Raw genomic sequence first — 21859 nt, 5'->3', positions numbered from 1 at the left:
GTCCATCAAACTCAATGAGATGGCGAGAGATTTATACAACGCGGTACGTACATCAAGGATGACATATTACTTTGATAACTTATCTTCCTTTCTTTTAACCTTTTTTCAGACGCCTTCATGAGTTCTTGATAATAATAATGTTATTAACATGTGAACATGTTAACATTAACATGATATGCTCTCTGCAGGTTGAGTCTCCAAATACTTCAAGTATCATTGATGACCCTCCAGTGTCTATAAGACCGATTGACACATGTGACCCACTGAGCCTTCAAAGCAACAAAGAGGTAAATAACGGAATAATTCAGATGCATGTTTTTATATGATTTTCTCATTTCTCTTGTAGATCAACTATGTTATATAGGCTAGTAGTGTAAAGCCATATTTAATTTTTGACAGGGATGAGAATGCTATTTAACAAAATTCCAATTGTTCACCTAATGAAGTGTTTTTAAGAAAAAACGTTTTTAAAGTTCTAAACTTTTATACAGCATGTATTCTTGACAGCCTCGCTTTCATGCACTTAAAATTCAATATGGCGTTGGTCTAAACTGACTAAGGTCTATACAAAAAAAGTGTGTTTCTTTGTCATATGTTGTAATTTGTCCCTATGTGTCTTGCATTTCAGACTTGTCAATCAAGAATTATTCTTGCTCTGAAAAACTACACCAGAATTTTCCAAAAGAATGGCGTGTTTGAGAATTCAGCTTGCAGTAAGTGGAGAAAGCGTGCCAACGAGATCGCAGAGGTAACCAGAGACCTCCTGCGCATGCTTAAGGTATGTCTGGTTTTATTTAAAATCTTTGCTATTGTTTCATGTACTTACTTTTGATATAATGTCTGGACACCTGCCACCAGCAAGAGGCACAAAGTTGTTCCCACATCCTTATCTGTTATCCTCCTGGAAAGTTTCGTATGTAAATTATTGCTGCATGGGTTTCTCTAGTAAACACTTTTAATTTCATTATTGTTCTTGTTTGATGATCAGGAACCAGTGGTGGACCATCCTTTGACTGCCGTGAACTGGTATGACAACGCTCTGTGTCTGGACAGCATGGAAAGGCTCTACTCCTTTTCTATCATATCTGCACGCGTCTTCTCATTTCTGGCGTCCACAGAAGCTCCTAAAGTTGAGATGAAACAGTGTTAGATTGAGAGGAAAGAGACAGATATATGTCAGTTGTGACCATGTTGGTCAAAACGTTCAAACAGCTTTTGCTGCTTCTACAAAGGTTCTCCTGTGTTATAATAACATGAATTTAATAACATCTTGCGTTAACATTAAGAGTTCATGCTTGACATGAGGTGAAATATTTATAGAACTATTTATTGTGTTCTTATTTATTATACGATTTTATTACAATGTGTAACATGTTTTTAAATTATTTCCAAAGAAGTGTGTAAGCTAATAAATATATCGAGAAGTCAAGTCTTCTGTTGTCTTCGTTCATGTGTATTGTTTGTTGAGGGAACAAAGAAATTAATTGAAGAACTAACATGAAGGTAAATTACTTTACTAGCACTAATCAACAAGGAAATGACTGAGCGAATGTGGTCAAATTTCCCAGTCTGGTCAACAGCTCTCTGTTAAAAGAGAGGGAAGATGTGATTTCCATAAACATTCATGCTAAGTTTTACGGCAGTATGAAGCTTCCTGCAAAATATGTCCCAAACTCAGAGACTCTGTCACCGCTCAGTTCTCTCAGCAATGTGTGTGTACTGTCCTGCCAAGAATTATGCCATAACTACAAAAGGGAACTTGGTTTACCAACAAACACACAAGACAAGCAAAGACAGAGTTCACATTATTGACTTGTTCCACGTTTTTTCCTTTTGACAGGAAAGAAACATAGGCAAGAATAACAAAATAATAATATATTAAAAGAAAATTGTAAAAAAATAAATAATAATAATAGAGTGCAAGGATCATCACCATCAGATATGTTCTGACATCACTGCTAAAATATTTAACTATACTCTTTCTTATCAGTCTTCTCATTATGACATATGTGTGAAATTTTTCCTGTGGTCACAGTATGTGAGAAGGAAGTAGGAATATTGCCACTACCAGTGAATCTAGAAAAACTCTAGATATCACCTCTGATAACTTCTTTCACTCATTAAATATTTTTAATACACTCCATTAATATTTTTAAAATGGTAAAAGTTTCATTTGTCAAATGTACAACATCAATATCAGTACTTGTGGAAGTGTAATAAAATATACTTTACTACAAGCTAAGAATTATGAAGATACAAACATATTAAAAGATAAAAGAAACAATACAAACACAGTAAATTATATTTCTTACTACTATATTATATTGACAGGCTAAATTATATTATAGGCCTGTAGAGAGAGAGAGAGAGAGAGAGAGAGAGAGAGAGAGAGAGAGAGAGAATAAAAAAAATAATTATTGAAAATAAAATTATAAATTATCCGACATAGCCTATTCCTTACATGCTGACATATCTAAACGAACTCCTACTCTTGAATCTCCGTTAACAGAACATGAATTTTTTAATGCCCTCAAACTTATGCCGAATAATAAAGCACCAGGTCCTGATGGATACCCTGCTGAGTTCTACAAACACTTTTGGTCCATCTTATCACCACTCTTTATCCGAATGACAAATGAATCAAAACAAAAATCAAAACTCCCAGATAATATGAACACAGCTACAATTTCGCTTCTTCTCAAACCCAATAAAGACCCAACACAACCGTCAAGCTATCGTCCAATTTCCCTAATCAATGTAGACATTAAAATCATCGCCAAAGCACTAGCCTATAGATTAGAAAAAGTCACACCATCTATAATACATCCAGACCAAACTGGTTTCATTAAAGGTAGACTTGCATCTAACAACACACGTAGACTTTTTAACTTAATGTATTATTCATCAATTCACAAAGCCAAAACCATCATAGTCACTCTTGATGCAGAAAAAGCTTTCGATAGAGTAAACTGGAAATTCCTGTTTTCCACATTAGAGAGGTTTGGTTTTGGGGAGTCGTTCATTAATTGGATTAAAATTCTATATACATCACCTTTAGCCACCGTCATCACCAATGGACTAACATCACGTAGCTTCACACTGCACCGCGGGACTAGACAAGGATGCCCACTCTCCCCCTCACTTTTTACCATTTTCATTGAACCATTAGCAGCAGCCATCCGTCAAAACAGCAACATAAAAGGTATTCAAACACTAAATATACACCACAAAATAAGTCTTTACGCTGATGATATATTATTATATTTACAAGATCCTCCATCATCATTACAAGAAACGATTAAACTCATTGACTCTTTTTCAAATATCTCTGAATACTCAATCAACTGGAGTAAATCTGCTATACTTTCATTACATTCCACTAGTTTGGATGTGACATCCCATACATTACCAATTCCTCTGTGCACCGATCATATCAAATATCTAGGTATTAATGTTTCCCCCAGGCTGTCAGAGCTGTTTGGACTCAACTACACTCCACTACTTAAAACAATAGACGAGGATCTTCAACGCTGGATGAACCTACCACTATCTATTATGGGCAGAATATCAACAATTAAAATGACTATACTCCCTAAATTAAACTATTTATTTACAATGACACCAACACAACCCACCCTTTCCTGGTTTAAATCACTAGATTCAATAATTACCAAATTTTACTGGAAAAACAAGACCCCAAGAATCAAATTGACCACCCTACAGAAACAGAGAACACAAGGAGGACTGGAAGCACCACATTTTTACCACTACTTTCTGGCCAATCAGCTCCAAAATATACACAAATGGATTCAACCTAACTCATCAGAAAGCACATGGCTAGATATTGAACAAACAATTTGTAAGGACATTAATACTTCAGATTTACCCTTCTACAATCAGACAATCAAAAAGCATCACTGTTTTAAAATGCCGACAATAGCAGCAGCTCTGACAGCCTGGTGGAAATTCCATCAAATCACAAACTCTCCTCTTGCACCATCTAAATACACCCCAATTTGGAATAACCCAGATTTTACAGCTAACAAGAAGCCACTCAATTTACGCACATGGGCAGAAAAGGGAATCACACAACTTCAGCATATCTTTCATAATAATAACCTGGCACCATTCTCCCACTTGGTCCAGAGATATGGCATTGGGAGCAATTGTTTTTTGGAATACTCACAAATCAAATCATCAATTCAATCAAAAATTGACACTAGGACAATTAATCTAGACCTCCCCCTCCCAATATCAGCGCTATTAAATATTTCTTCTTCTAAAAAACTACTCTCCAAAATATACAGAATTATATCAAAATCGGACAATACATTAGGTATACCAAATGTTAAATGGGAATCAGATTTATCTATTGCCCCTGATGCCACTTTCTGGACACAAATCTGCAAAAACATTTACTTCATGACGAAAAATGCCAATCTTCAACTTATACAATATAAAATACTTCATAGATTTCACCTTACTGGACGAAAATTATTTAAAATGGGTTTTACTTCAGAAACATGTTCACACTGTACACAAAACACCCCAGACACCTATCTTCACGCCTTGTGGCATTGCACCCCAGTTAAAGAATTTTGGGAAAATGTTACTGAGTCACTATCCAACCATATGGGATGTCACATCCCATTGTCTCCTTCCCTCTGTATATTAGGTGACACATCCATAATCAACTCAAACGATACAGATAGTAAATTACTCTTAGTGGCTCTAACTATCGCCAAGAAAACTATCCTCATGAACTGGAAATCAAGGAATAGCATACATATTTCATCTTGGAAAAACTTAATAACAGACTACATCTCCATGGAAAACCTGTCAACTTCCACTCAAAATAATACAACAGAATTGAACCCCTCTTTGTTATCTCTCATAAACTTCCATCAATCATGAATCCGTTGACCCTCTCTGTCTGAAGCCACCCTCAACAACACACCATTCATCAATATCTACATAAGATTTTGGGGGAGGAGGGTTAGGAAGAGGTAGCAACAAAGGCTAATATCAAACTAAATCAAAAACTTAAAATATTTTTCTATTATTAATATTATTATTATTATTATTTTTTTTTTTTTATCTTTCTCTATCCTTTCTTACGGTTGCTTTCTGCTATCTGCACTTTTTATTTATTTATTTATTTTTTCTTCTCTCTCTTTTCTTCTCTCTTTCTCTTTTCACGCCTCTGGGCCTCAGTTGGCTGTGGCCCTGTGTGGTTGGGTTTAGTGGTTGGTGGGTGTGCTGTGGGGCCGGGGGCCTTGTATCTCCAACCTGTACCAGCTTTGGCCTGGTTTTCTTGCCTCTGGCTGGTTCAGCACTACATGCCTTGTTTTTTTTAATGCATCACTAGACGGTATACATACATCTATTTTAAAACTAGCAAGGGAAGAGGAAGGAGAGGAGGGGAGGGAAAAGTAAAAAAAAAAAAAAGGGGAAAAAGAGAGGAAAAAAAAAAATGCATACATGTATATCAGACACACACAGGGTAAGTGGGACGTGAGCATGGGGGCCTGGGCTTTGCACTGGGCTGGCTCCACACTGCACGTCACACTTTTTTAATGCATTATACACTTAACAATACATATACAGTACATATGTGAGGTAAACATGGCATGTGAGTGGCGGCCGGGGCTGAGACTTTGGTCCTTGTGCCCTGCAGCTCCTCTCCTATATGGCTCGTCCTGGGCCTAAACTATGCCTTGCCCACGGAGGGCCCAGAGGCAGCCTTACAATATCTTACTCTTTTTAGCTTTATTATTATTATTATTATTATTTTCTCTCTATTATTAATATTATTATTATTTTGTTATTAATACTATGATTACTACTATTATTATTATTATTATTACTATTTTGTCCTCTTTCTAATCCTCCAACTTTCCCCACATTTATTTATTTATTTATTTTTTAATTAATTACTATCCTCTAATTTTTGTTATTAATGTTACTATTATTATTGTTATTATTACTGTTATCATTACTGTTGTACTTTTTTTTACTACTTTTTTTTTTTGATTAATTTATTTAATTTTTTGATTATTTTGTTTAGTATACTTCCAAACCCAACACCCAGTCTCACACACACACACACTCAAACCATGTTGGCTGTCATGTATGTTTTGTTGACCCTGGTTACTCTGTATCTGATTTGTCACCTGTAAATAGCATGTTTGTTTGCATAATAAAAAAAAAAAAAATAATAAAAAAAAGAAGTTATATGCGGTTAATAAAAAAATAAATAAAAAAAAATAAACGAACTCCTACGCAATAATAAGAAAAACTTACTAAAATAAAGTAAAATGCGTTTTAAAATGTAAATCACCGTTGTAGTAATGGTCAGAAGGCGGAGAGGATCTATGGCTGTGTTTCAAACCTAGCGCGCTGCTTGCTAGACATCTTCATCGGCTCTGGCCGGCACGCGCTTAGGATGCTGTCTACCTAGGCAACTCGCTAGGTTTTCAAACACAGCCGCAGACTGTCTATTTCCTGGCTACTTCGCAAGGTGGGTGGCTGTCATTTGACAACATTAGCTCTTTATTTACACTATTTAATGTACTTTAACTTGCATTTTGAGCTGTTTTAATAGCTTGTTTCATTTGTGTTTTAAACATGGCCCTTTTTCATGCGGCCTTTTCTTCAGCTTTTATCAGCAGCGACTGAACTACTGTTGAATCCACTAGCCGGATAGCTAACAGTGATCGGATGACACATCTGCATGAATGTTGTACATACTATTATTAAGACCTCGCAAAGTACATATTAAACTTGGTCGGTCGTATACACACCTAAATAAACCACAAACAAGTTATCGTCGCAGAGGTTAATGTTATAGCCTATAATTGTGATAACGAATGTGTCATTGTAAAGAGTGTGGTCTCTGTTAAAGGGCATCCTTGTTTGTTTATTTAATGGCTTTGGGTGTTTGCATGAAGCATATCACGGCTGTTGTTTTCGTGTAGGATGAATGTGGGCGTTGCTCACAGCGAGGTGAACCCAAACACGCGGGTGATGAACAGCCGGGGGATCTGGCTGGCCTACCTGCTGCTCACCACTGCCCTGCATGTGGTCCTACTCAGCATCCCTTTCCTCAGTGTGCCTGTGGTGTGGACACTCACCAATCTCATACACAACCTGGTCAGTCCATGTAAGAAATCTTTAAAGGAATAGTTTACGCAAAAATTTAAATTTGCTGAAAATTTACTTACCTTCAAGCCATACAAGATGTAGATGAGTTTGTTTCTTAATCTTCAACAGATTTGGCGAAACGTAGCAGTATATCAGTTGCTCACCAATTCAGCCTCATTAGTGAATGGGTGCCATCAGAATAAGAGTCCAAACAGCTGATAAAAACATCACAGTAATCCACACAATTCCAGGCCATCAATTATTCCCTCAAAGTCATCTACATCTCGGATGGCCTCAGGGTGATTAAATAAATAGCTAATTTTAATTTTGGGTAAACCATTCGTTTAAAATTATTTCTCGCTCTCTCTCTTTTTGAAGGAATAGATCACCCAAAAATGAAAATTTGCTGAAAATGTATTCACCCTCAGGCCATCCAAGATGTAGATACTTTGTTTCATCATTTGAACAGTTTTGGAAAAATGTAGCAATATCTCAGTTGCTCACCAGTTCACCCTCAGCAGTGAATGGGTGCCATCAGAATGAGAGTCCAAACAGCTGATGAAAACATCACAATAATCCATAGGCAATCCACACGACTCCAGCCCATCAATTAGTCCATCAAACTCAGCTACATCTTGGATGGCCTCAGGGTGATTAATTAATTAGCAAATGTACAGCTTTGGGTAAACTATTCCTTTAAAAAAGGAACTATTCTGAAACTATTTACTCACCCCATTGTCTGTCCTTCATAGAACATTAAAGCAATAATAAAAGCATCAGCTAAATGACACATTAGTAACATTAATAAAGCCACGTCAAGCTTCAGTAATTGTTATAGTCTATGTAGAATAAACAAATTAGTTCAGTGGTCAAGTGTTAACGCACTTCTCTGCCGTCTAGGCGATGTATCTGTTTTTACATACCGTCAAAGGGACGCCGTTCGAGACGCCGGACCAAGGCAAGGCACGTTTGCTCACTCACTGGGAACAGATGGACTATGGCATCCAGTTTACAGCGTCAAGAAAGTTCCTCACCATCTCACCTATTGTACTGTGAGTCATATTCATATTTCTGTAGTAACTGACAGAAATAGGACTATATTCACTTACTAAACTGCTTTATTCATCTTATAATCAGTAATTAAAATTACTTATTGTTTTTTAATTACAATTCTATACCAACTTTTATTATTTTGTTTATATCTTTTTTAATCTTTTATAATTATATATTTTTATTAATGTTTTCAATTATAATTTTTACAGTAAAAACATTACATTTTATTATAATATTTACATTAAATGCTGTTATTTTTTTCATAGGTACATCTTGGCCAGCTTCTACACCAAATATGATACAACTCACTTCATAGTCAACACAGGTTCACTACTAAGTGTCGTCCTTCCCAAGTTGCCTCAGTTTCATGGAGTTCGTCTGTTTGGTATAAATAAATACTGATATGACACTTCAGGCCACTCTTGGATGGGATGTAGCATCATTGAGATGAGATGAGATGAGATGACTGAAATTCCTTTATTCTCCATATGATGCTTCCTTGGTCCAAAGCCGTAAGGCCTTAGGGAACCAAAACTGCACTGGACTGAAGTACACTATTTAAAAAAGGCCTTCCATGCTCAGGTTTATTCAATCTGTGGTGTTTCTTTTTTTAAATCCTGTCTTATGTCTGTAATTTCTCTTCATCATAATCTCTAGATCTCCATCATAAAGGATGTTTTTGACTGCATTGCATCAGACAATGTGCCAGTTATCACCTACTGATATTCTTTGCATAAACCTATTTGCCACAACAAGCTCTGTCACTGTGGGGGCAAAACAAGAAAGTTCTAAATGATCATATTCAGAGCGTTTTTGTCAGTGTTCTAGTATATATATACAACATGGACAACTGCAGTAAATAAGTTATGTTGAATTATTAGATTTTGATTTTAATTTGAACTGCATTTTTCATTTAAAGTCCTCCAAAAATGCAAAACAATGATCTGTGACAATGTATGAACGTGATATGATAAACAATCTTAAAATGCTCACTTAAAGTTTATTGCTTAGAGCACTGTTATATTAGATTTCTTTGAATTCCTGTATTTTTTTTTCATTTGTTATCATATCATGAAACTTGATTCCAATTGGAAGCAATTGCCATAGTGTGCATACATTATTATTATAGATGGTCTGCAAGTGAAAGTATGCACTGTGGGGAACTAAAGCCTAAGACCACACTGAAAATGTAGTATTCAAAATCTAATTTACAGGTGGAAAGTTTTAGAATGTTCAAAAATTAAACATAAGAATGTAAAATGAAAAAGAAATCGTATATGCTGCACTTTTATAGTCTTCATGTTCATTTCTTTATGTGAAACATGTACAGGTCAGATGTTAACAAGATGGTTTTGGATCGTTCTCAAGTAATGATCAAATCAAGTTTTACACAAAGTTGTGGCGTTCATACAGTGCATCGAGACAAACTAAATATTCCAACAATCTGGAATTCATGACGACATTTCAAGTCAATGTTTTGTTAAAATTTGAGATTATTTTTCTTTTGGACCCCACATTGTCACAATACAATGTTTCAGCATCAAATTTCAGGTTTAGTATGTTCAGTTTTTTTTTTTTTTAACCCAGTTGTAATGTGTTGCACTGGTTTAATTAAAATGGCTGTTGCACAAGATAATTTATCAGTCATAAAGTCATTTGGACTAATATTCAAAGTCTCAAATGACCTAATGTAATGATATGATATGCAAATCACTGCATACATCAATCTGTATCAAATAAATGACATTTACAGTTGCATGTGTCGCAGTATATGGCCCTCATTACTTAGCCACCGGTGTTAATTCCATGTGATAAGTACAACATTAAAGTCTAATGCTCAGAGAGTTTGGCATGAAGTTGCATCACATTGCACGGAAGCAATCATAATACTACAGGATCAATGTAACCACATGCAGATGAACAGTTAACGTGGGAATCCTCGCCTCTCACCTATTGGATAACAACAAACCACACAGGTGAACAAGGAAGAGGTATAAGAATGAGCCACGAGGAAGCTAAACAAACACACGCCGTACACACAGCCTCGGTTGTGTCAGTCCGATGAATATAAACGCGAATTTGGATAAGTTGTGAAGGTGTACCGGGGGAAATCCGTGAGTTTTACATGTTACACACCTACACATGGACGGGGCAAGCCCGGCGGCTGAGATAAGCCGGTAGCTGGTCGGGAATCCCCACCTACAAGCTCAGGTGTCTCCCAGCTGCATTTCAGGGAAGAGGTAGGAGGAGGGGAATAGTGTCCTCGGCCCACCTATGCCACCGATTTGCCTAGCATCTGTAACGCACGCTGTTTATTAACCACGGAAGCACATGCAAATAGTATTCTGGCTCAGTGTGCTATAATACTGAGGAATCCTGTGCTCGTGACACTAGGGGAGCACCGCTGATGTCACCGCTGGAATGCAAACAGCATTTGCATGATCTGCAGAGGAAGAACAGCAACAAGGAAGTCTGTGATATCTGTTCTTACCCGCAACTTTAGCTTCAGCCTTTCGGATCCCAAACCAAAAGCTGAGGCGCTGCTGTGACAGAACAGACAATGCATCTGCTGTTTCTAGCAATTCTGCGTGTTCCTGTTCCAGAGCCTGCTGTAAGAAAGGCCTGCACTGATCGATGAAGGTCAGCCAAACCACAGCATTTGTATAAAGAAAACCAAAAGGTGATCAGCCGTAAAACAGTGGTTAAAGAGGGACTGCTGACGGCTGCAGAATGACTTAGTTTTTTTTACTGGAGAGGTGAGGAGGGAATAATAAAAACGAGACAGACGAAAAATGAAAATGATTTAGCGGAACCTTATTCTAAAGAGCTGATTTGTTTCTTATTGCAGAGGAAACTGTTGAAAACGCATGAAATAAACGGTTTAAGAAGCACCTAACGTAGTGACAGATAAAAAAATAAGATGGGGAAAAATAATATTCCAATGTTTTGCGTTCCCTCTTTATCTAGCAAAACATTTGCTTTCCTCCACAGGCTAGCACAAATGCTGAAATATAGTTTTTCACAAACGTTTTGCACACTTTCTCGTGGTAACACAAGTTTTCGAAAGCATTCTCAAAAGCATTGAGTGGGAGAAACAATATTTTCATATTTCTACGAGCAAGCGAAAGTTTTGCGTTCTCCTTTAAACCTTTGTTCGCTCGCAAAAACATTGAAATGTGTTTTTTTTATAGTTCAGCGAACTAACTTTCATTTTTACCCATCACCATATCCATATAGTGGGTTTCACACTATGATGTTCAAGAGATTGAATATTAAAAAAACTACTGATTAAACAAATATCCCATAAAGATTTTTTTTCCCAAAAGAAGTTTATGAAATCATTTAATGTTGCTGATAAGGGGATTTTAAACACAGAAAAGATGTAAATCTGTAAGTTTCAGCAATTCCACTACGTGTAAGAATGACAAGTACTACAGCTATAAAATAATTTCTTTAGTTATATTTGCCCTATCATATGTTACAACTAGGGTGGCAGTAATATCTACACTGTTTGATTTTTGTAGTTTTTCTTGCAAAGCACAGGAATGCATGTGAACAAAAACATGTTAGTTTCAACAGTGCCCTTTATAAAATGTTAGATTTTATGCTGCCACCAAGTGGTCACTACAAAGACGTACGTAACACTTTCTGAATTTGATGAGAGATTTTACCAAATTTACTGGCATACAAAGTAAAGCCAATAAATTAAGAGACACAGTATTTTTCTGCTTTTATTACTCATTCATAAAAAAAATAATCCTTTGACCCTAAACAGACTTACAGCTCCAGACAATGGCCACAAAAAACTGTAACTTATGTGCCTCTTCCGATCCACTATTTTAGTATTCTAAACTTAAAAACAAAACATATAAAATACAATCCATGTAACAGCACAGCGTTCACAGTTCCCTCCTCACACAGGAAGTCTCTGCATAATTTCAAACACAAAGATTTAAGACAAATAAAAACCGATCAAAGAAAAATAAATCAAACTTTTGGCCTTCCCCATGAAAACAACTGGGCATTTTCACCGTTAATAGTCCATTATGAATGCATCAGACACTGAAGACATGAATGAAAACCTCCAAAAGATGCATACAGAAGAACAGTGAATGCTACACTTGAACAGATCTCAAATCTGCTTAAATGAAATACTTTCATACGCTTCGTCAGTCATTTCACCCGTGTGTTGTTGAGTCGTGGAGATGCCACATCTGGCTTCACATCATCATCCGTCTCCCAACCCTCCTCCTCCTCCTCCACCTGATTTTCCTCATCAGTGGAGAACAGCTCATCCTCAAAGAATGATCCGCCCAGCCCGTACTCTTGTGTATGAACTGACACCTCATTGGACAGCAGATGTGGAGAACCCTCAATGAAGTCTGCAAACCTGAGTGCAAGACAGAGTACAGTTATAAGACATCAAATCTGACTCTTTACATTCTTTCTGTATATTAATTTTTGGCCTTATTGAGCATGTTTCTTCAATATTCTGAAGCCATAATTATACTAAAAGGTCTTTAAATTGTTAAATTATGACAATGTATGTAGAATATTGTTTTGATCTTGCTGATAATTTTGCATATCAAATACGATAGAGTAGGCTTTAAGCAAGCAACCTAAATTAGATAATTGGGCATTTTAGGTTTCTCCAAAGACATTCTCGATAAAAGGCGTTATTTTTATTAACACTATATATTTGTTTCTCAAATATTCTGTCATACCTCTTAGGAGACTGGAGCCTGGAGACAGTCTTCCAGGTGTTGAACTCAGGACTGCTGCAGTATGTCCTAAGCTCCTCCAGAGCTTTCTGAGTCTCTATCTCTGACTGTCTCTGATACTCCTCTTCTGTCAGCAGATGGCGTGGCTCGAGTTTCTTTGGCTTCAGCTTCCTTCAGAGCAATCATTCAGCAAGAAGACAATGACTACGTTGCTCAACATGTACTTGAACAGCATTTATTAAAGTTGTATACTCACTGGTAAAGCATGAAGACCTTGGCAAAAGGGTACTCCACGTTCTTGGAGCAGAATGCAGCTATCATGATGGCCAGAGCCACTTGCTGGACCTGAATTCCAGCGTACACCAGCAGAAGGCCGAAGATCTGCAGCGTCCAAGACAGGATGTTGATACTTCGCTTATCCACCAGGGGACCATAGCGATAACACACTGCAAAACTGATGAACCCAACCACAATGGTATAGCCTAAACGTTTACAAAAAAAAGAACAATCAGCAGCTGATATACATTCAAGACTAGCATAAAAAAAGAAATAACATAGAACATGAAATCAAATCATAAAATATAAATTAAAATAAATAAAAACAATTGGTGTTTGCACATGTTTGCCACCCTGGAAGTAATTTTCTACATATAGTGCACTGTCAAATGCCTATGTTTTGCATCGTTTTATGGTTACTCAAATCGATCAAACCAAGGAACCACAGGGAGCTTTTATCATATACCAAAAGTTGTTGTTCATCGGGGGAAAACAAAAAAAAAATTTACTGAAAAATGCAGGAAATTGGCTTGCAAACCTGCATCTGTGGTCAAGGAAGAGCAGAGTCTGAAAATGCTTGTGTGTGCAGTTACCAATTTGTCATAACTTATGTACCTATTAACAAAAAAAAACAAAAAAAATGTACATCCATACTTTTTTATGCTTTCTATTCTGGAGTGATGGGATGTCTGTGCCCAGTTGCATAAAGCACCTTAATTGTTACACGGAGCAAGCAGGTTCAATCCAAGCCTTCTAATAAAACATGACTGATATGATAAACATTTTAAATTTAGCCATTTATTCACATAAACATTGATCAAATTACATATGTAGCACAAATCGCATATGGTCAACGGTAGCACAAATGTGAGTCCATTGAACTTGCTCACACGTTTGAGCTTCCAAAAAAACAACAAACAACAAAAAAAACAAGAATATTAATCCGAATATGAATCATATAGATTAAATGTTTGTCCTTCAATGAATGGCCAAAAATTTATTACATACATTTTTTTTTTCTTTTTCAAAGATGAATGAAAGTCTGACTGTATTTGGAACAACATGAGGAAGAGTAAATTATGACAATTTTCAAGTCTGGTTCTTTTCTTCCATATTTAGTATTTTCTTTTTTTCCTTATTCATGTTATGTTGTTTTCTGTAAAAACTTGCCACTATCTGTATCCATGGCAACAATAACATTTTACAGTGGCAAAACATGGACTGCTGGTTTCCCTTACCTAAGAGAAATGTTTAAGGGATTATATGCAACACCCTTAAGTCATTCCCATAGGTAAGGGGAAATCAAGCAATAAGTGCAATACTTAAGGGACAACTTAAAGTGCTTTATTCAACCGGTTGCTTACCACCAATAGTCTCTTTATTACCGCCTCAATAGCAGGCAAATATTTCAATAAGTACAAAAAAAAAAAACGCTCTTCTTTATGACACAAGAATCACGTCCAACACATGTTGTGATTTTTTTGTAACAGTGTTTAAACCAGTACAGTAAGGATTTTTCTCCATCTAGTCCATTCTGCTTTTCACTTCCTGCCCTCCATCTGCATTTTGCATGTCATCAAAATCACATGACTGCAAACAAGCTATACCATAAAAACATCCTTTTTACAAATTGATCAAATCCAGCGTATATAGCTTAAGTCTTATCCACATCCATTATTTCACACTGAATTTTGTTTCACCAAGAAATGCCAAACTACAAAAATGAAATGTATTTTATGCTAGCCTTTATGCATATTAAAAAAATTAAACTTTTATTTGTATCTAAAAAAAATCTAAATCAAAAACTCTTCTTAAAACCTAACTACCTGACCCAGGGTTGAATTACACCACAATGTTTTGATGGTTCTCTCACCGATAACCAGATGCCAGTGATCTTTAAGAATGACTTGGAGATTCCTAAACACCAGCTGGATGATGTAGAGAGAAAAAGACCATCCGCCCATCAGCAGCACATAGAATGGGCTTTTCTACAGGCCAAGGAAACAAACATGTTGAAAATAAGACCATTTAATAAGATCTCATTATTAATTGCTAAAAAAAAGCTGAACAAAATCCTGAGGTGCTCAAAGATGTTTAAAACAGATTAAAGAATGTCACAAATCTACCTTAGGTAGAAAACGGCTAATGACGAAGATGAGGATGATGAGGGAGGCGATCATTCCAGTGCTCATGCCAGCAGAGTAGTAGAAGACTTGACTTCTACAAGACAGATCAAGCACAGAGTTACAAACACTACGTCAAACTAGCAACCCAAATTGTGCCTCCATCCAAGAAAAGCAAGAGCAGAGTTGGCTAAAACGTTTGATTAAAGGAATAGAGTAAGTGTATCTTCAGCAAATTTTAATTTTTGGGTGAACTATTCTATATAAACAAATACAGTGTCAATTACCTGCTCAGAGTATCTGCAAAAAAGAACAGCAACAGTCCAGCCAGAAAAACCAAAAACATGTAGATGTCAAAATCTATAAAGAGAAAAAACAATTTCAATCTCAAAATCAAGATGAAGACTGTACAGTATGACTGGAATGGGTTTCCTGTTCCATTTTCTTTCTTTTATAAATGTTTTCAACTCACGTCGACTAGGTTGTACTGTATAGAGTGTCCGGGAATCTGAAGGGTCCACTCTAAAACAGGCCTTGCTGTTAAAGAGACTGACGCTCACGGTGGTCTCATTGGTCTGTTCACGAACAAAGTACTGCACGAGTTTCCAGATGCTGAAATGCTCAAGCTCCTGCAGGTCCTGCTCATCATTAACCACCGTCACCTTCAGCTTAGTAGTGCTCCACACTCTCACCTGTCAATCAAATAAGAGGAAGGCGCTGTCAGTATCAATGCAAACATTACTTACGACATAAACAAGAGTCATAGTTAAAAGTCCTCTACCTGTATTCTAGTCCACGTTTCCCTCCATCCAGGAACAATAGAATTATTGTAGCAAAAATGTTGTGCAGCTTGTACTTTGATTTCTTGTCCATCTTTAACTTCTATAATGGAACGGGTGGCACCTGCATGAAGATGAAAATGACAAGAGTAATACTCTTTGTGAATATGGTTTAATGTATGTATATATATATATATATATATATATATATATATATATATATATATATATATATATATATATATATATAGCATTCGAAATATGCCATTAAGGGAAAAAAACACATTTTATTTATGAAGTGTTAAATATGCATTTTTTCTAATCAACATTCTCCTGTGTCTCGGTTCTACTACAAAACAACTGTCTGAGACAAAATACTGATTTTATTACATAACGTTATTTTCAAAAGATCAGTTTTTACAGCTTTAACAACACCAACTACACACTTAGTACGCTAACAACACTTAGCTCTCTTAATTTTCCAAATTCATTTAAAAGCAATATATATCAAAACATAATACATTAAACCATAACTATTGCTTACCTGATGTTTGAGATAAATAAAATAAAAACAACACAGCAGTCAAGATTACTTTTAATCTGACGGTTTCGATTCCAAAACCACTTTCGGATTTCATTAATCCCGCCATGATGTCTTCTCGCGTTTCTTCGATGGTCGGAGTGACGTTACCGACGAGATTTGCGTGCTGAGCAGCGTCACCTGCTGCACTGGAGGAAACAGCGCATCTTTCTGCTGCAACTGTTCTTTGTATCTACAGCAAAGTAAAAAAAAAAAACACTGAATTGTTCTCATTTGTTAAACCACTGTTTCTATTCAAATTGGGATATACGTTAAAATGTTTTTGATGGGATATTTTACAATTATAATCTATAAAACATATAGTTCTTAATAATTTACATACAAATATGCATAAAAATAGCACTTTGCAAATACAATTTCTCGCTTCAATAATAAAAAAAGACAAAAAAAAAACAGTCCCACTCAGAATTTTCATTTATTAAAGTTTTTCATCACATTTCTTGTGATTCATTTTAAACAGGTGTTACAAGTATGACAGCTTCACTAACCCTATTAAACAAGCCATGACACAGCCATTTCTCTGCCCAGTGCCAGACTGGCTTTTCCTGTTGTGGTTTCTCATAATCCCATTCTTTGTCTTTAAGGCTCTTACCCCAATTACCATTTGAAATCACTTGCTTCCCTCTCTAAGAGCATTCAGCTTCCTTATGCCAAGCAAATCCTATCTTTTGTCCATGAAATGCATGGACTAAATCAAATAAAACATGTCAGAGGGCATTCAGTTCACTTTACAGAGCATAAACATACCTATCTACATCACTTTCTCCTTTGTCATCATTACATCCATGCAGCATGAATTCATGTGACCATATCACTTGCAACTTGCTGAAGAGTGAAAGCTATGTAAAAAATAATTACAGTATCAACACTACTGTCAGTAGTTTTATAATACAAAAATATTTCATTATTTCAGTACAGAAATTCATATGATTTTTTCCAAAGCAAAATACTGTATATACAGATATATATGAAAGTAAAAAGAGATACATGTCTTTCTTATAGCTGTAAATCACTAATGCAAGATGAAAACTCCACTTTAACACAAATTCAAAGAGAAGATATTTACAACAATTGAACAATTTACAGCATGACAGGTAAAGCTGCCCAGGGCAGATGTATTGTCCATTTTTTAATTAGCATCAGGACATGCAGCATTAAATGGTCCATAAAGATACAAATGAAGTACAAATGCTGGTCACAGACGGTCTCAACCCCAGGCTGCTCCCGGATGGAAATCAGGGACAACTGAAGCAGCAGCGGAAAGAGGGGTGGAGTATCCCACAGTGAAGTTCTGCAGACCCAACATCAGACATTTCCAACTGTAGCGAAGAGCCTTTCCTACGTTCTGTAAAACAAACAGAATGCTAAAATTGAAACACATACTGAATATATAAATGTATTGCCTTAAAGGATTTGTTGAAATTTGCTGAAAACCCTCAGGCCAGCCAAAATGTAGCTAATTTGTTTCTTCATCGGAACAGATTAGGATAAATTTAGCATTACATCACTTGCTCAGCACTGGATCCTCTGCAGTGAATGGGTGCCGTCAGAATGAGTGTTTGTAAGAAACTAATCTAGCAAGACATTTTAACCGTCACTTCTGGCCAAAACGTTGCTAAAACGGTCATTCAGTGAAAAAGTCTCTGATCAACATCTCCTGTTGTCCTCTCACATCAAAATCCACAGACATATTTGTTTAGAGCAGTTCTGGACCGTTTTTGCTTGTAAATGGTCCTTGATTTGTGCATAATTCTCTCCTGATTCAGATGAGATGGTTTTTTCACTGGAGAAAGCAATATTTTGGATAGCGGCCTGGAGTCATGTGGATTATCGTAATGTTTTCAACAGCTGTTTGGACTCTCATTCTGACGGCACCCATTCACTGCAAAGGATCCATTGATGAGCAAGTTATGTAATGCTAAATTTATCCAAATCAAACTCTTTTACATCTTAGATGGTCTTAGGCTGAGTAAATCTGAGCACATTTCCATTTTTGGGTGAACTATTAGTAGCTTTGCTTTTCTTTTATTACAGAAATGCATTTTACATGACATCCAAAATTTTATATTAATAATAAACTAAATAATAAAACAAAATGGAATTAATAAAGTATTGCATGACAAAATGCTTGTTACATGAAAAGATCTGGTCCCCTTTTATTTATTTTTATTACTATACTCTCCACTCTTATTATTGGATAGCACTGTTGGGTTGTGTTCTGGGTGTTTGGGGTAGGAAAAATGTCTTGTCCCCCTCCCCCCTGTTTTGTTTGCTGCTTGTTTTTAATTTTCGATATTAATTCAGGTTAATACTTTATTTCATTGTTTAATTCTTTATTATTTACAGTTATGTTTTGTTTTTAGATAAATAACTTAAAAAGTGTTTAGGCATTTGGTATATCTGAGCAGCAAATCAAAATCATTTAAACAATTGGATCGAAATGCAGTACAGTTCCTTTGAAAAAAAACTATTTTTGGACTGAGGCAACACAGCTTCATTCACATATCCAGGAGGTTTAGTCTGTGCCAGCAGCAATGTTACAGAATTAAGACTTTGAGTGGCTTAAATACCTAAAGGATTTCCAAATAGACAATTTAGCTGGATTAAACACTAGGCTTTATCATTTTACACTGTAAACAGCATGCAGTTTAGTGACTTAACGTTAGTGACTGTCTCTCTGTGTGACAACAGGTCAGAAACAGGATGCAATGCTTTATCCTGCGAGAGGAAGTTTCTGCTGCTTGACAATGGAACACTGCATGTGATCTGTATGACCCTCTCCCTCCCAAATTAACAGAAATAAATCTCTGACTAGGCCTAGTTGTATTTCAGGTCAACTAGAAAAGGTCTCCATACGGCCAAAAAACCATGAACAAAATTCACTGAACTGTATGTAATCTACTTTCAATACATGTGTTTTATGCTGTGCAAACATAAAAAGCTGGTTTTCTGTGATGATTTATAACGTTTTGAGTCTCAAACATAAATTTGCATTTGGATTACGGTGAGATGTGTTTACTAAAGATACTCCATTTACTCACTGTCTCATCAGTAATGACTCATTAATCGGCTAAGTCTGATAAGGAAACAGTTTAAGATGCCAGACAGGTTACCCGTTGATCTTTGACCCAGTCAGCAAATTCACTGAAAAAGTCATGTGCTTGTTCAGAAAATAACAATATATAATGGTTGTTATAGTCAAAGCATCAACTGAAGTGGGAACTGTGTATGATTTCATAATCAAAATTTCCTGGTTATTGCAAAAACATTTTGTTTTTGAAAGCATCTTTTCATTACAGACGTAATTCATTACAAAAACATGACAGATTTCTGTTGGTTAATGTCACCCTTTCACTCATAGGACAGGATGAGTGAAAGGACACTACTTTGTAAGATTTTATATCAGGAAAACACCATTTTGACAAATCTGAAGAATCATTCTATATCCTCAAATTTGTGCAACAGAAAATCAACAACACCTGCAAATAAGATTAATTAGAACTGAATTGATATCTGAGCCGCAAGAATTACAAACCACAAAAATGACAAATTTACCAATAGTTATTTGTCACTTTCGCAATACTAACCAATAATGAACAGATAGGCCTGCTTGGGTTTGTCTGTATACCAATAGTAAAACAGTGAATGCCAATGGAAAGTTACTAGTGAAAATGAAAAAAATCCGCTAGATAACATTTGTATTTTATTTATAGTAGCAATAATAACATAAAAATACATACTAGTTAGTCTACATGAATAAAGGTTAGTTTAACAAAGGCCTGTAGGCTAGTTTATTATTTTGGAGCAGGCAAAAATAAATAAATAAATAAAGCTACAGTACATAAGTTCAGGGTCAGTAAGATACTTATTTGAAAGAAATTAATCATCATCACTCATTAAACTGATGAAAATAAATGTAGTTGTTAGAAACTAAATCAGCTTCTACAAAAATATTTAGAAAGACAACTATTTTTAACATTGATAGCCTAATAAGAAGAAATGTTGAGCACCAAATCAGCATATGGGTATGTTTTCTGAAAATTCAGCTTTGTCATCACAGGAATACTTTACATTTTAATTATATTCAAATAGAAAACATCAATTTTAAATTTACTTCAAAATATTATTGGTTTTACTGTTTTTATCAAATAAATGCAGCCTTGGTGAGCATAATAAACTTATTTTAAAAACATTTGAAAAATCTTACCGAGCCTTTTGAAATGTTAGTGCAGCCTACATAAAAATAAGTTACATAAAAATAATAAATAGCATTTGTGAAACTTTTTAGTCTACAATATTCATCTTACCTTTCTGTATTTTTTATACTTTTCTTTCTTTTTAGCATTCTTTTCCTCTAGTTTGTGTTGGCTGTCGTCTTCCACTAAAGGCTCGTATGGAGATCTCTTTGGGAGTAAAGTGAAGCGCAGATCTCTGGGCCTCTTCTCCGCCGGCGGATCGAGGATCTGCTCCGGTTCGCCGGGATCGACCTGCCGCCTGTATCTGCCGGCCTCAAAGATGCCGAGCCGTGGGACACAGAGAGACTTGGGCTTCATGGTCTTCACCAGGAGCGTGCTGCTTGTGCACTCTGATCAAGCTCTCAGGACTGCATACGCACATCCTCTTGGAGAGGCTCCGCAGTGTTTGGGTTTGGCTGGACTCCAGCTCTGATTGGACTCCGACATCACCAGGTTCACAGCAGGTGGGCGTCTGAGAGACTGGAGTGCAAACTCTGGATGACAGCCCGGGGTCAGTCAGTCAAGTATATTCAAATCTAATTTAATTTTCATTCTACTGAATTCACTATTGAACTAATTCATAGGCCTGTTACATATAGAGCACTGTTAAAGCTAACCTTGTGTGCGTGTGGGGTGGAAATCATTGATAAAATCGATTTATTTAGATTAGAGCATGCTGGCACTTTCTACAAAATAGGGACTGAAATTATATAAAAAAAAAAGTGGTCAGTGAAGGAAATTATTTAGAAATTGTAGACATCAACTTCATGAAGGTCATAGCCTACTAATTTTTAAATGAGCTATTTTAATATTTTGGTCTAAAAACAGTTTAAAACCCTGATTTGTTTGACTTTGCGATTCAAGCTATTAAAAAAAGTTTAAAAACAAACAAACAATAAAAAGGCTAAATAAATAAATGATTGTAAAT

At 36.0% G+C, this 21859-nt stretch overlaps 3 protein-coding genes across 3 annotated transcripts; 1 reads left to right on the top strand and 2 right to left on the bottom strand.

Moving 5' to 3' along the window:
* The first annotated feature begins 6476 nt into the window (after positions 1-6476).
* Positions 6477-9953, top strand: LOC306859178 (ORM1-like protein 2). The gene is made up of 4 exons (XM_079400079.1): positions 6477-6520; positions 6978-7152; positions 8044-8195; positions 8463-9953. The coding sequence occupies exons 2-4, from the start codon at positions 6979-6981 to the stop codon at positions 8596-8598; spliced, it is 462 nt and encodes a 153-aa protein (XP_079256205.1). The 5' UTR covers positions 6477-6520; position 6978; the 3' UTR covers positions 8599-9953.
* A 1684-nt stretch (positions 9954-11637) lies between these two features.
* nemp1 (nuclear envelope integral membrane protein 1) lies at positions 11638-16772 on the bottom strand. Its single transcript, XM_079400576.1, has 9 exons — positions 16640-16772; positions 16098-16219; positions 15789-16008; positions 15604-15676; positions 15320-15413; positions 15067-15181; positions 13174-13399; positions 12921-13088; positions 11638-12586 (listed from the first exon to the last, which is right to left on the bottom strand). Exons 1-9 carry the CDS (start codon positions 16743-16745, stop codon positions 12370-12372), a joined length of 1341 nt encoding a protein of 446 aa, XP_079256702.1. The 5' UTR covers positions 16746-16772; the 3' UTR covers positions 11638-12369.
* A 317-nt stretch (positions 16773-17089) lies between these two features.
* On the bottom strand, positions 17090-21301 carry LOC306859571 (required for drug-induced death protein 1-like). Its single transcript, XM_079400668.1, has 2 exons — positions 21004-21301; positions 17090-18041 (listed from the first exon to the last, which is right to left on the bottom strand). Exons 1-2 carry the CDS (start codon positions 21247-21249, stop codon positions 17904-17906), a joined length of 384 nt encoding a protein of 127 aa, XP_079256794.1. The 5' UTR covers positions 21250-21301; the 3' UTR covers positions 17090-17903.
* Between the last annotated feature and the right edge of the window lie 558 nt (positions 21302-21859).

This window comes from Barbus barbus (assembly GCF_936440315.1).
Source record: "Barbus barbus genome assembly, chromosome: 40".
Taxonomy (NCBI): domain Eukaryota; kingdom Metazoa; phylum Chordata; class Actinopteri; order Cypriniformes; family Cyprinidae; genus Barbus; species Barbus barbus.
The sequence above is the reverse complement of the archived record's forward strand: the minus strand, read 5'-3'. Positions and strand labels throughout refer to the sequence as shown.

Excerpts from the sequence above, each read along its gene's own strand:
- LOC306859178 (XM_079400079.1), top strand. The coding sequence starts at position 6,979 with ATGAATGTGGGCGTTGCTCACAGCGAGGTGAACCCAAACACGCGGGTG. Across the intron at positions 7,153-8,043 it reads CCAATCTCATACACAACCTG|GCGATGTATCTGTTTTTACA; the intron begins GTCAGTCCATGT and ends TCTGCCGTCTAG. Across the intron at positions 8,196-8,462 it reads ACCATCTCACCTATTGTACT|GTACATCTTGGCCAGCTTCT; the intron begins GTGAGTCATATT and ends TTTTTTTCATAG.
- nemp1 (XM_079400576.1), bottom strand. The coding sequence starts at position 16,745 with ATGGCGGGATTAATGAAATCCGAAAGTGGTTTTGGAATCGAAACCGTC. Across the intron at positions 15,414-15,603 it reads TTTGCAGATACTCTGAGCAG|AAGTCAAGTCTTCTACTACT; the intron begins GTAATTGACACT and ends TCTGTCTTGTAG. Across the intron at positions 15,182-15,319 it reads TTAGCCGTTTTCTACCTAAG|AAAAGCCCATTCTATGTGCT; the intron begins GTAGATTTGTGA and ends CTTGGCCTGTAG.
- LOC306859571 (XM_079400668.1), bottom strand. The coding sequence starts at position 21,249 with ATGAAGCCCAAGTCTCTCTGTGTCCCACGGCTCGGCATCTTTGAGGCC. Across the intron at positions 18,042-21,003 it reads AGTATAAAAAATACAGAAAG|AACGTAGGAAAGGCTCTTCG; the intron begins GTAAGATGAATA and ends TTTGTTTTACAG.